A 13,542-nucleotide genomic window follows, 5' to 3' on the forward strand; every position below is an offset into this window, starting at 1 on the left:
CCAGGTACCGCTGGGCCTTCATCCCTGAAGCCTCAGACGATTCAGGATTGGAGGTCAGACGTCAGGGTACTCACCAGCGGGAGTTTAAACCCTACGTAGTACGACTAGCCAAGCTGTTGAGAAAACGAGCTAAGGTATGGCATCCTCCCGTTTCTATACAAGCTTGGGCTGGGCGATATATCGAGTTTGTAAGATAATATCGATACATTTTTATCAAGATATGAATTAAGAAAATATCGTAATATCGATATAATTTATTTCACGTTAAAATGACCAAACACCGCTTATTTGTTGTGTTCCTTGTTCTCCCCTGCTTTCCCACTGCCTCTCAACACTCCATGGCTACTAAACACCTCCCCTTCCTCCTTCCAAGACGTGCTTGCACGTTTAAGAACATCCGTGATTGGTTGGTTGTTTACTATGATGAGTCACAATTGGTTGAGATTAGGGCAAAACATTAGGGACAGGCCAATCAGAGGCAACATAAGGCGGGTCATGGAACCAGGAAGGGAAATCACAACAGACATCCCAAATGACGACGAGAGAGTCGTAGAAGAGGCCCACGCCCCTTTATTCGCAATCTTCTTGACAATGCTAAACTGTAAACTATGGTCAACCTGCACTTCAATGCAGTTTCTATGCCGCTAGACAAAGCTCAAACAAAATCTCGTTGACATGTATGATTTAAGTGTTATTATGACAATGACAATAAAGGAATTGATTGATTGATTGAGAAGAAGAAATGTTCAACCGGGCGATTTCGATATTAAAAAAAACTAGTGGAAGATGGCAGAGGGATTCTTTTCTTTAGATTTTTCTTTTAGCAATGTAGACGACGTCCAGGAAACCCACAATGCGTCTACTTGGTCACATTTGGACAAATGTATGCATCTGGATAAAACATTCATTTGAGTTGTTTACCATGTAAGCCCAAATCAAAACTGTTCTCGCCTTGCCAAGCCGGGCATATTTCGCACGACAAATGCTGCCAAAAATGTATGCCGAAGTGAGGAAGATCATAGCCGTATAATTAAGTCAAGTCACTTACTTGGCGCTGACCAGAACCGTACGTGTGTGACAGTCCATTACATCGTCGACTGGGAATTAAAAAGTGCCTTATGCTTTATCTGAGTTTGATACATTTTGTATTATTTGCACAGCTATGTTATTTATTTTACATAGAAATAATATTTTTCTATTTTATTTATGTTATGTAATTCTGTGCTACTTAAAACCGTTTCTTTTCTGTGCTGTTAATACTCATCTTGACAAACTGGGTTGATAAAAGTGCCACTGACTGTTTACAGTACAGTTGTCATTCACTTCAATTTCAGTGCATCTCCCTCAAAAATGAATATCTTTATATGTATACTTTCACCGGAAAATATTTGGAGATATATATCCAATATCGAGTTTAAGTAAAAATATATTGAGGTATACTTTTTCATCCATATCCCCCAGCCCTAATACAAGCTCATACAAGCAGTGTGATGAGAGCATAGGGTGTATTATTATTTTGTGAATGCTCCAAAGCTCAAACAAAAAATATTTTCCAAAATTTCCCACATTTCCAGGAATTTAACATTTTCCGGGACATTTTTTTCCAATTTGAAATAAATGGGCAATTTTTTCAAACTTCCACATTTTTCAACCGATTGAAACCAGTCCAAAGTCAAAATTCTCCTTGCTAATGTTAGTCAATTGCTAGCATGCTAATGTTAGCTGGCTAAAAGTAACACCTCAGCGTCATATTTTCTTGTAACTGACACATGCTAAGTATTAGCATGTTAGCTTTTTCGCTAATTTCTTAGGTGTATATACCTGAGAGACAAATATTTCGGTACTTGACACATGCTAACTGTTAGCATGCTAGCTTTTTTTGTTAAATTTTTGCAGGTATACAGCTTATAGTCATATATTTTGGTACTTGACACATGTATACTGTTTGCATGCTTTTTGAAGCTATTTTCTGAAGGTATATACCACTTTCATATATTTTAGTACTTTACGAATGCTAATTGTTAAGTCATTTTGGTACCTAACGCTATCTGGCTATCATGCTAACTGTTAGCATTTCAGTTTGGCTTTGCCTTTTCAGCATTCACACACAAATTCTACTGAAATTGCAATTTCTAGTTGTTATAACTGATTGTTCTCCTTGTTAAATTTCCCCCACACAGAAAAATCCAGATGAGGACTGCTCCACCCGAACCCTCTCCTGGGAGCCAGGCCACCTGATGCTAACCCTGTACGTTATCCGCAGCATGGAACAGCTGCTACCCTTTTTCAATCTGCTCAGCCAGGTGTTTAACAGCAAATCCAGTAGCCGCGCCAGTCCCGCCTACACCCACAATCCTGCAGATAGCGCTTTCCCCGGCCACAAGGAGGGCCACAAGCTAGAGAGCCAGAAGGTGTTCTGGAGTCGAGCTCGACAGAACATTGAGGAAATGGTGGAAAAAGACTTTCTTGAAGGTCTTATCAAGACGTGAGAACAAAAGCATTCACACACCCACTGATCAGCACTAGTGACAAACCTCAACTTGTACATCACCATTGGAATACAAATGAGGGAAAATAATTTGTAAATTTTTTTTGTATTTATAATTATTTTACTTTTCAAAAGCTATTTGGTTTTAATTATCTGTATATACTGAAACAGCCTTGATGGTTGACTTTTAATATTTCATGTTAGTCCTGCCGGACCAATGTAATGATGCTGTGCCATTCCATATTGACGTGACTTAATAAAGAAAGGGTCTCACAAGGTTATGTTGCTGTTATTCAACTTGCAGATGCATGGAGGACAAAAAACAGTTAACCTATTTGGAATGTACTTAGTAAAACACATGTAAATGTGCAAGCAATTTATTGGTAATCACAGTAGGATGCACACAAATTCTGACAATTTCTTTGTGGCCTGTCAGACAATGGACTGGTGTTTTGCATGGCAGCCTCATAGTGAGGAGATCGATGCTTGTAATGAACACATGATAAAAGTGCACATTTAATGTTGATGATGTGCATTTATTAGGGAAAAGAATGTACGTTATGACAAGCAGTGTTCTTTTTTTTAGTTCAGCTACACTATATTGCCAAAAGTATTTGGCCACCTGCCTTGACTCACATATGAACTTGAAGTGCCATACCATTCCTAACCCATAGGGTTCAATATGATGTGGGTCCACCTTTTGCAGCTATTATAGCTTCAACTCTTCTGGGAAGGCTGTCCACAAGGTTGCAGAGTGTTGTTTATTTGGAATTTTCAGCCATTCTTCCAAAAGTGCATTGGTGAGGTCACACACTGATGTTGGTCGAGAAGGTCTGGCTCTCAGTCTCCATTCTAATTCATCCCAAAGGTGTTCTATCGGGTTCAGGTCAGGACTCCGTGCAGGCCAGTCAAGTTCATCCACACCTGAGTCTGTCATCCATGTCTTTATGAACCTTGCTCTGTGCACTGTTGTAAGAAGGGGCCCGCTCCAAACTGTTGCCACAAGATTGGGAGCATGGAATTGTCCAAAATGCTTTGGTATCCTGGAGCATTCAAAGTTCCTTTCACTGGAACTAAGGGGCCAAGCCCAACTCCTGAAAAACAACCCCACATCATAATTCCTCCTCCACCAAATTTCACACTCGGCACAATGCAGTCCGAAATGTAGCGTTCTCCTGGCAACCTCCAAACCCAGACTCGTCCATCAGATTGCCAGATGGAAAAGCGTGATTCATCACTCCAGAGAAGGCGTCTCCACTGCTCTAGAGTCCAGTGGCGACGTTCTTTACACCACTGCATCCCACGCTTTGCATTGGACTTGGTGATGTATGGCTTGGATGCAGCTGATCAGCCATGGAAACCCATTCCATGAAGCTCTCTGCGTATTGTACGTGGGCTAATCGGAAGGTCTCATGAAGTTTGGAGCTCTGTAGCAACTGACTGCTGAAAGTCGGCGACCTCTTTGCACTATGCGCTTCAGCATCGGCTGACCACTCTCAGTCAGTTTACATGGCCTACCCCTTGGTGGCTGAGTTGCTGTAGTTCCCAAACTTTTCCATTTTCTTATAATAAAGCCGACAGTTGACGTTGGAATATTTAGGTGCGAGGAATTTTGACGACTGGATTTGTTGCACAGGTGGCATCCGATGACAGTCCCACACTGGAAATCACTGAGCTCCTGAGAGTGGCCAATGCTTTCACAAATGTTTGTAGAAACAGTCTCCATGCCTAAGTGCTTGATTTTTATACACCTGTGGCCGGGCCAAGTAGTGGAGGCCCTTAGGGATATTTTCGTTCACTTTTGTCTAAAAGCGCCAAATTTGGCACAGGTGTAGCTCAGGGCATACTTGAATGATTTAGCTAGGGTGACGGTGACCTTTGGGGTCGCCACAGCGGCCAATCAAATATGGCCGCTACTTGTAATAGCTTTTGTCTCTAACATTTGAAACAGATGAGCTACAAATGTAAACTTGGTGTCTATTTCATGTGTTTTGACAATTAGATATGTGTTGGAATGCTCATTTTTATTTTTGGGTGTGTCTAGCCCCCTAATTTGCATATTTCCAAGTGGCGTTTTGCTATTTTGAAGACATTGGACGTAACTTGGGCATTGTTATGAGTAAAACCTGATGCAACATGCATGATTCCTTTCTAATGTTTATATGAAATGTTGGGGGGGGGGGGGGGGGGTGACATTTTGAATACATTGGTTACACTTATTATATTATTTTATTATTATTATTATTATTATTTTTATTTTTTTTTATTTTTTTTTTTTAATAATGTCCTGCCCAGCTTCTCGGGCAAATCATATAGCAGATGTAGATGCCCATATCGGCTGTTCAGATTTACTTTACAAAAGAGAAGTGTAGGATACTTCTCTTGTTGCCTTACTTGTATTTTGACTTTATTAAATGTATTTATATTATCATTTGGTGCAGCCGGGCCGGAGCAGGAGGGGATAGAAAGAGAGAAAAAGGAAGACAGAGGGGGGAATTGTGGGGACAAGAGGGGGATTAGACAGAGAGACAAAAACAACAACAGCAAACGCAACAACACTTAAAGGGCAACTACTATTTGGCTACTTGCGGGGGAGGCCACGTCTTCTTCTCTCCCTTTTTTATTTTTTTAAATTATTTTATTTTAATTTTTTGGGGTGGTGGGGTTGTTGTTGTTTTTGTTCCCCAATTACTTGACAAAAGCTGCACCAAGTGTGCGCATCCAGGTTAGTGTGCTGGACCCTCATTGTTGGTGCATGCACCCTCACATCCACACAAAGAGGTGCAACAGATCCCAGATTTAAAGCACTTGCAGCGCCCGCTACAAGACTTCTTGCACCCGCAGCGAAGAAGGATGGCACAGGCTGTACTGGCATCTGGCAGATGGGTCCAGTATGGTTCCCAAATCTTTGTTGTCGAGCTGTTCCATCCCCACATTCCAAAATTGGGAATATTCAGTTTGACAGAGGTTGCCTGACTCCAATAAAAACTGGCCTGCAGCAGTGCCCTCCTGTATTATCTTCATAGGCTTTGAGGAGTCCTGGTCCTTGAAGGACAATGTCATTGAATACTCTTAAAGGTTCAGGAACAGAGACCGTAAGACAGTTGGAAGGTAAGGTGCCATCAAATTTGTGTCCTGGTTGTAAACAATACTTGTGTAAAACCAAGGCAGCCCTTGTCAACAAAAGTGCCTCATCTTGATCAATCTGGTTGGAATCATGGCCTCTAGCTACACTGTCTGCCACTTTTTGCTTGCTTGCAATGTACGTCTGTCTCCCTTTCTGGTGTTCACTCCAGTCAGGCAGAAAAGAGAGGGGATGTGTCTTGAATCTTGTGTGAGCTTCATTATAACAACAGACATGCCCACGTTCATTTATAAGGGTTCTATAGAGTTGCCTTAAATTTTAAATTGTGAAGGAGCAATCTGAATCCTCAACTAGGGCAACAATTTGCGCTATAGTCAGAGGGTCAAAGGTTACCCTGGATTCACTGGTAGACGCTTCTTCTTCTGATATGTTGGAAGATGTTTTATGTTGTGCAACTTGTGCTGCATATCTCAAGTTCCGATAACATTTGGTATAATAGTACACATCTGCTGCGTGCACATCAGACGCTTGAGTAACTAATCTCCCAAGAAGTTTAAAATCTTTACTAGATTCTGCCCAGCTTTTCATTTTGGAATCAACATTATTTGTTAATGCCTTGTGTAGATCTTTCGTATCCTCCCCTTCACATATCACACAATGAATACCACTGGTTTGGGGATGACTTGATCGAAGCTTTTTAGGACTTAATAAGGAGGGGACAGCATGATCCTCATGCCCTTTTAACACGAGAACTACTACAGTAGCTTCTGCAGTGTTTGTGGTATTTGGCCTTATTTAATACAAGTGTTGATGCGATACCTGAACCATCATTCAATTGATCAATTGTGACATTTATACATGAAGGTATAGCATTCGCAATTTCAATGAAATCTTTCAGATCCTTTTCTAGCCACAAAAGTCCTTCGCTTTTGGGTGTTTGTAAGGGGTCATCAGACTGTAATTGGCAGAGACAACATAAGTCCCAATTGATGCTGCTGCTGCTACTATTACTATTAGATGATGTGGAGGCCATATTGTTTGATAATAGCTACACTGAAAAATGCATTACATACATGAAAATAAAGTTGATGATTTTCACAGTGTTAGATTAGGCAGTAGAATGACTGTACATAGATAAGCTCTTCTGTATGATTTTCACATCAGGAGAAGTCAGAAGACACAACAGTAGCCTGTCGAGGGACCAAACTATTATCACACTGTGTGGATAACAGTGTCGGAGCCTTCTCTGTAAGATACCTTTCTGTTTCTGTTGAAACAGAAACCTATATTACAGGTGGAAGGGGGGTAACACTGACTTTCTCTACTTTTACTAATGTTACAATGAAATATATACGTAGCTTTACATTCTATCTGTGTTGAAATATATGTGCAATACATTTTGGTAGATAATGGCTATGTCGTTAATATGGAGATTAAAGTGCTCTAATAAATACATGATCATAAATCTGATCATTCCAGTATGTTTCTGATGCTCAAAAAACCTAAAATAGTTTGCCAAAAGTATCAAAAGTTAAGGTACACCTAATCTTTACATAGCCACCATCTTGGAAACATGCTAATTAGGTGTCCAGACACACCCAATCATAAAAATGATTTTTCCATCATATTTCTAATTGTCAAAAAACATGAAATAGACACCAAGTTTGGGTTTGTAGCTCATCTATAAACTGATCCGGAAAGCCGGCCAAACTATTGGCACGCAGTTGGAGGCGTTTGTGTCAGTGAGGGACAGGAGGACACTGGACAAACTGCTGGCCATCATGGACAATCCTGCCCACCCACTCCACCTGACAATTAAGGTACAGCGGAGCTCATATTCCAACAGGCTCCTTCAACTTCCTTCCCGCACTGTGCGATTCAAGAACTCCTTCATTCCACACTCCATCCAGCTGTATAATCACTCGCCATACAGCAATAGATGACATCTGCCTATTACCTGACATGTTAGCTACTTCTTTTTGTTTATAATGTCTATTTTCTATTTCCTGCTGGATCTACTCTCTGTGTTATGCTGCTGCTGTCACATATACTGTATATACTGTAATATTGTACATGGTCATTGGTATATATTGTATATATGTTATAGACATAATATAATATATCTGTAGATATATTATTCTGTACACATATTATGTATATATTCGTATATATGTTAGATTTTTTATCGCTATATTACTCTATTTATACCTGCATTGTCCTTTCCATCCTTACACTTTCCATCATTGTAACTGAGCTACTGTGTTGAACAATTTCCCTTGTGGATCATTAAAGTTTGTCTAAGTCTAAGTCATCTGGTTCAAATGTAGAGGCAAAAGCGTGTTCAGGTGGTGGCCATATTGGATCAGCCGCTGTGGCGACCCCAAAGGTCACCGGCGCGGGCGCCCTAGCCAAATCATTTAGGTATGCCCTGAGCTACACCTGTGCCAAATTTGGCGCTTTTAGACAAAAGTGAACGAACACACCCTAAAATCTCCCTAAGGCAGGGGTGGGCAATTAATTTTTACCGGGGGCCGCATGAGCTACCCGAGCACTGCTGGAGGGCCACATCGACAATATTTCAATTAAATTTTGCTCAATATTATTTTTGATATATACCGTAAGATAAATAATAATAATAATAATAATAATAGTAATACTTCAACATAGTGTGTGTAACAGCATTCCATGACTAATATATATAAATTAACATTAATAATAAATGACAGTAAAATAAGCACACGTATGACTGAGGAGTCATAGTGTAACTTTGTGTGGTGTTTGAGTTGTCCGACTTTTTGTGTGGCCTTAAACGCACCAGTGGTTTAGTGCTATGCGTGTTGGTGACAGATGACAAGTTGGTTTTGGCCTGGTTTGTACGGCAGAAAATGACTAGTTTTTCGAGATAGAATTGTTTTACTCATGTTTTTGGTGTGGTTATGTCCGAATATAAACAGTTTTGTTCAATAAAGTGATCGATATAATTCCTGTCCTCGAAGCATCTCGATAGACGTTACAATAATTGAACGGTGTTCAATTGAACGGTGTTGACGAACACCGTTAGGGCCGCTTGTTGTCACTGTCACTCAAAGTTGCATTGCAAAATTCCATAGAATAAATATGTTTATTTTGTTTATAATTCAGATGGGATTTGATTTGGTGCGCGGCATATACTTGCTGCGCGCAGCGGACGCTTGAGCAGTGCGCAATTGCGCAGGCACGCACCTTAGGTGAGGGGACGTTGCTTTGCAGTTCATGTGTTGTTGAAAACACGCCATTCCTCATCAACTTTTCTCTTTTTGGCGTCTCGGGTGTAAACCGTGCATCACTTGTCGCTGCATGTGCACCTTCACTCGCAGGTTACACACGGACACACGCCCATAAATAATACTTTTCAAAATAAAAGCAGCACAGTTGTATTGCGCGCAGGACATAGATGTTTTTTCAACTTTATTTTGTAATTGCAGTTGTTCACATTCACTCACAATCACGCACACGTCCACACGGAAGTAATACAAATAACGATTTTCAAAACAAAAGCAGCACCGTTGTATTGCACACTCGACATAGATACTTTTTAAAATTTATTTTGTAATTTATAATTGGCCTCACGCGGGCCGGACAGGGACGCACAAAGGGCCGGATGCGGCCCGCGGGCCGCAGAATGCCCAGGTCTGTCCTAAGGGCTCCCACTAAAGTGATTAGGACACCTGATTCGGATCATTTGGATGGGTGGCCAAATACTTTTGGCAATATAGTGTATTTTCCCTACAGTAGGCATTGAGGCTATGAAGTGTGTTTCAGTCCATACCTTTTGCATATTTATGCTGATTATGTTTTTGTTTGAATTGGGGAAACAAACATCAGCCAAATGTAAATATCCAGTGGCTGCCAGTGAGGGCTGCGTGTATCAGCACCACGGACAGAGATAAAAGCTACACTGCCAAGGGATACCCACTATGACCTTCATGTGACAACCAGCCTGCTTGTCGAACAGCTTCATTAACCCCTCACGTTCCTCCTCTCGCGAGAACACAACGCAGCCGCTGGGTTGGCGCCGCGCCGTCACGTGACCTGCGCGGAAGGGCGGGGCCAGGCGACAAATGGATTTAATAATTTAATTTAATACAAGAAAAAAAAAAAGAAGAAGAAGACGTGAACCGACGACTCGGCGGCGTGGGAAGCGTGCTTGTCAGTTGGGGGGGTCGCCGCGCACAGGAAGCGTCTTGGGGAGGAGGAGGAAGCGGAAAAGCGGACGTTCATCTTCTTGAACGAGGACCGTCAGAAAGGCTGCGAGGATTAAGCAGGAAGACCGAGAGGTTGGGGGGGGAGAGGCTTCAAGATCCAAAAAATAACATCTTGAAGGTGATTTGTCACTTTGCCTCCATGAATATTGTGTTTGGACTGATTCCCACGCTTCCACTATTGTTACGTAATAAAATGTGTGTGTTTAGCTTCGAAGGGCAACAGCTGGGATTACCACCGAGAGGCTGCTCTTCGTGTTCGGCGTGGAGGTTGGGGGGGTAGGACCACATTGAACGCTCCGTTGGTGTGGCTGGTCTCCACTTAAAGAGGAGAAGATGTCGGGTCAGACGCTGACGGACCGCATCGCCGCGGCCCAGTACGGCCTGACTGGATCTGAGGTGTCCCGAGCTGTCTGTAAATCCACCACTCATGAACAAACGGCCCCAAAGAAAAAACACCTGGAATGTAAGTATGTATTATCTATCTATCTATCTATCTATCTATCTATCTATCTATCTATCTATCTATCTATCTATCTATCTATCTATCTATCTATCTATCTATCTATCTATCTATCTATCTATCTATCTATCTATCTATCTATCTATCTATCTATCTATATCTGTTCGTCCATCCATCATTTCCATTTAGGCCATTGTGGCCTCCGCCTTGCAGCCCATGTGTCATTCAAATCTGCAGCACTCAAAAGCTGCAGGGGTCATCTCCCACACTACTTTTCTTTACACTGATTATATCGCTTCGAGGGGAAATTAAATGTACACTTTTACAGTTTATATTATGTTGCGCACCGCTGCGCCACGCAAGGATGAAGGGATGCACAAATGGAGACTGCACCCTTGGTGTCTTGCTACAGGATGCAGACCGCCGTCTCTCCCAACAACCGGTTGCAGTTGCTCTTTGACTCTAACCCAAGTACTTACAACTGAGCGACTGCCGGTGCCGCCCTGCACTTACAGTCGTGGTCAAAAGTTTACATACACTTGTAAAGAACATAATGTCATAGCTGTCTTGAGTTTCCAACAATTTCTACAACTCTTATTTTTGACCACAGAACTTTCCTCCAGAAGGTCTTATCTTTGTCCATGTTGTGTCAGATGAAACAACAATTGAGCTGTTTGGCCACAATACCCAGCAATATGTTTGGAGGAGAAAGGGTGAGGCCTTTAATCACATGCAGGGGCGTCACTAGCTCTTAAGGACAGGGGGGGCTTAGCCCCCAGAGATGCAGGATGCTAGCGAACGTAGCGCACAAGCACAAAACTTCACAAAGGGCTAACAAAGACTTAGAAATTATTCATTGTTATTATTATTATTTCAGTCGGTTTAGTTTCAATCTGTGTTCAGTACAACAGCAAACATGGGTTTGCACAGTGACATTTTGTTTACAGCATCAACAAGAAACAATTACTTGCATGATCCTTCAAGATACACTGAAACACAATGAAAGTCATGGCATTAGCCTCTATGTTATTAAAGGCCTACTGAAATGAAATTTTCTTATTTAAACGGGGATAGCAGATCCATTCTATGTGTCATACTTGATCATTTCGCGATATTGCCATATTTTTGCTGAAAGGATTTAGTAGAGAACATCGACGATAAAGTTCGCAACTTTTGGTCGCTGATAAAAAAAGCCTTGCCTGTACCGGAAGTAGCGTGACGTCATAGGTTGAAGGGCTCCTCACATTTGCACATTGTTTACACCAGCAGCGAGAGCGATTCGGACCGAGAAAGCAACGATTACCCCATTAATTTGAGCCAGGATGAAAGATTCGTGGATGAGGAAAGTGAGAGTAAAGGATTAGAGTGCAGTGCAGGACGTATCTTTTTTCGCTCTGACCGTAACTTAGGTACAAGGGCTCATTAGATTCCACACTCTCTCCTTTTTCTATTGTGGATCACGGAGTTGTATTTTAAACCACCTCGGATACTATATCCTCTTGAAAATGAGAGTCGAGAACGCAAAATGGACTTTTACAGTGACTTTTATCTCCACGACAATACATCGGCGAAGCAATTTAGCTACGGAGTTAATATGATAGCATCGTGCTTAACTGCATATCGAAACAGAAGAAAAAAGCCCCTGACTGGAAGGATAGACAGAAGATCAACAATACTACCAAACCCTGGACCTGTAACCACACGGTCAATGCTGTGCCGCCTGGCGAAGCCTAGCAATGCTGTTGCTAACGACGCCATTGAAGCTAACTTAGCTACAGGACCTCGACAGAGCTATGCTAAAAACATTAGCTCTCCACCTACGCCAACCCTCATCTGCTCATCAACACCCGTGCTCACCTGCGTTCCAGCGATCAACGGCGCGACGAAGGACTTCACCACGATGACCGGTGCGGTCGGCGGCCCGGAGACGGAGGAAGTCAACCCAGACAGGTGAGGACAGCGGCGCGGCGGCGGACGGCGTTGTAGCTTTCGACGACACCCCGGCCGCCATCAGAGTCGGCAAGAAACATATATTTCCCCAAAGTTACGTACGTGACATGCACGCACGTACGGGCAAGCGATCAAATGTTTGGAAGCCAAAGCTGTACTCACGGTTGCGCGTCTGCTATCCAACTCAAAGTCCTCCTGGTTGTGTTGCTGCAGCCAGCCACTAATACACCGATCCCACCTACAGCTTTCTTCTTTGCAGTCTCCATTGTTTGAACAATTGAACAAATTGCAAAAGATTCACCAACACAGATGTCCAGAATACTGTGGAATTATGTGGTGAAAACAGACGACTTAAGCTGGCCACCGTGCTATTCCAAAATGTCTGCTTCAACCCGTGACATCACGCGCAAACGTCATCATACCGAAACGTTTTCAGCCGGAAGTTTCCCGGGAAATTTAAAATTGCACTTTATAAGTTAACCCGGTCGTATTGGCATGTGTTGCAATGTTAAGATTTCATCATTGATATATAAACTATCAGACTGCGTGGTTGGTAGTAGTGGGTTTCAGTAGTCCTTTAATTGACAACATAGAGGCTAATGCCACAACTTTCGCTCACAATACAATAATTGTTTGTTCCCAAATATTTTGAAGTTGCACATATGACATTTTGGGCACATATGTGACTAAAATGGTTGTAAATTCAAGCCCTTGAAATATTACTTAACTACTTGAATTAAAGTAATATCTGGATCGGGATAATTTGGCTTGTATATAATATATTTATATATATATTATGGCAAGCCGTTTAGGAAATTAAATATATATGGAAGTCTGAATAGAAATGAGAAACATTTACATATACTGTAAATAAGAAAGACTTAGTCTGCTGATCTGAAAAAGAGCCAAAGCTGTCAAAGAGCTGAGAGACCATCTTCAAAGTGCAATGCTGAAACAAATAATGCAAACAATAAAATGTAACTTCCAGGGCTTGAGATTAATGTAGTCCCGTCGTCCTGGGGACGGTAAAAAAAATGCACGAGACGAAATTAAATGCTCCTCGGGACGATGGCTTTTAACCATTTTTTTTCTTTTTCTTTTTATGTATTTATTCATTTTACATTTTATATTAAATGTCTTGGTTTTTCCACCCTCTGAAAATCCTATGAAATGTTTAACAAGCCATCCTATAATAATACAAGAGCTATTAATGTAACAATACAATAAAACAAATATATTTAATGATGTTGTTTTCATTATTTTAACAATGAGCTAATGTATATTACTTTATATAGATTGTACAAGAAACACAAAA

At 41.5% G+C, this 13,542-nt stretch overlaps 2 protein-coding genes across 12 annotated transcripts in view; both read left to right on the top strand.

Annotated features, from left to right (window-relative positions):
* Positions 1–2,758, top strand: part of dop1a (DOP1 leucine zipper like protein A) — a 41,866-nt gene extending 39,108 nt beyond the window's left edge. For all 3 annotated transcript variants that reach the window (XM_062063609.1, XM_062063611.1, XM_062063610.1), the window contains 2 exons: positions 5–134; positions 2,181–2,758. In XM_062063609.1, coding sequence (XP_061919593.1) covers positions 5–134; positions 2,181–2,489 — 439 coding nt within the window. In that variant the 3' untranslated portion in view covers positions 2,490–2,758. The remainder of the gene's footprint in view (positions 1–4; positions 135–2,180) is intronic.
* Positions 2,759–9,688: 6,930 nt separating this feature from the next.
* Positions 9,689–13,542, top strand: part of snap91a (synaptosome associated protein 91a) — a 68,491-nt gene continuing 64,637 nt past the window's right edge. For 8 of the 9 annotated variants that reach the window (XM_062063600.1, XM_062063601.1, XM_062063603.1 and 5 more), the window contains exons 1-2: positions 9,690–9,935; positions 10,025–10,280. In XM_062063600.1, the coding sequence (XP_061919584.1) occupies positions 10,151–10,280 (130 nt within the window). In that variant the 5' untranslated portion in view covers positions 9,690–9,935; positions 10,025–10,150. Of the gene's footprint in view, positions 9,936–10,024; positions 10,281–13,542 lie in introns of all 9 variants that reach the window. The other variant, XM_062063608.1, reaches the window with a different exon arrangement.

Source organism: Entelurus aequoreus, linkage group LG11 (genome assembly GCF_033978785.1).
Source record: "Entelurus aequoreus isolate RoL-2023_Sb linkage group LG11, RoL_Eaeq_v1.1, whole genome shotgun sequence".
In the NCBI taxonomy this organism is placed as follows: domain Eukaryota; kingdom Metazoa; phylum Chordata; class Actinopteri; order Syngnathiformes; family Syngnathidae; genus Entelurus; species Entelurus aequoreus.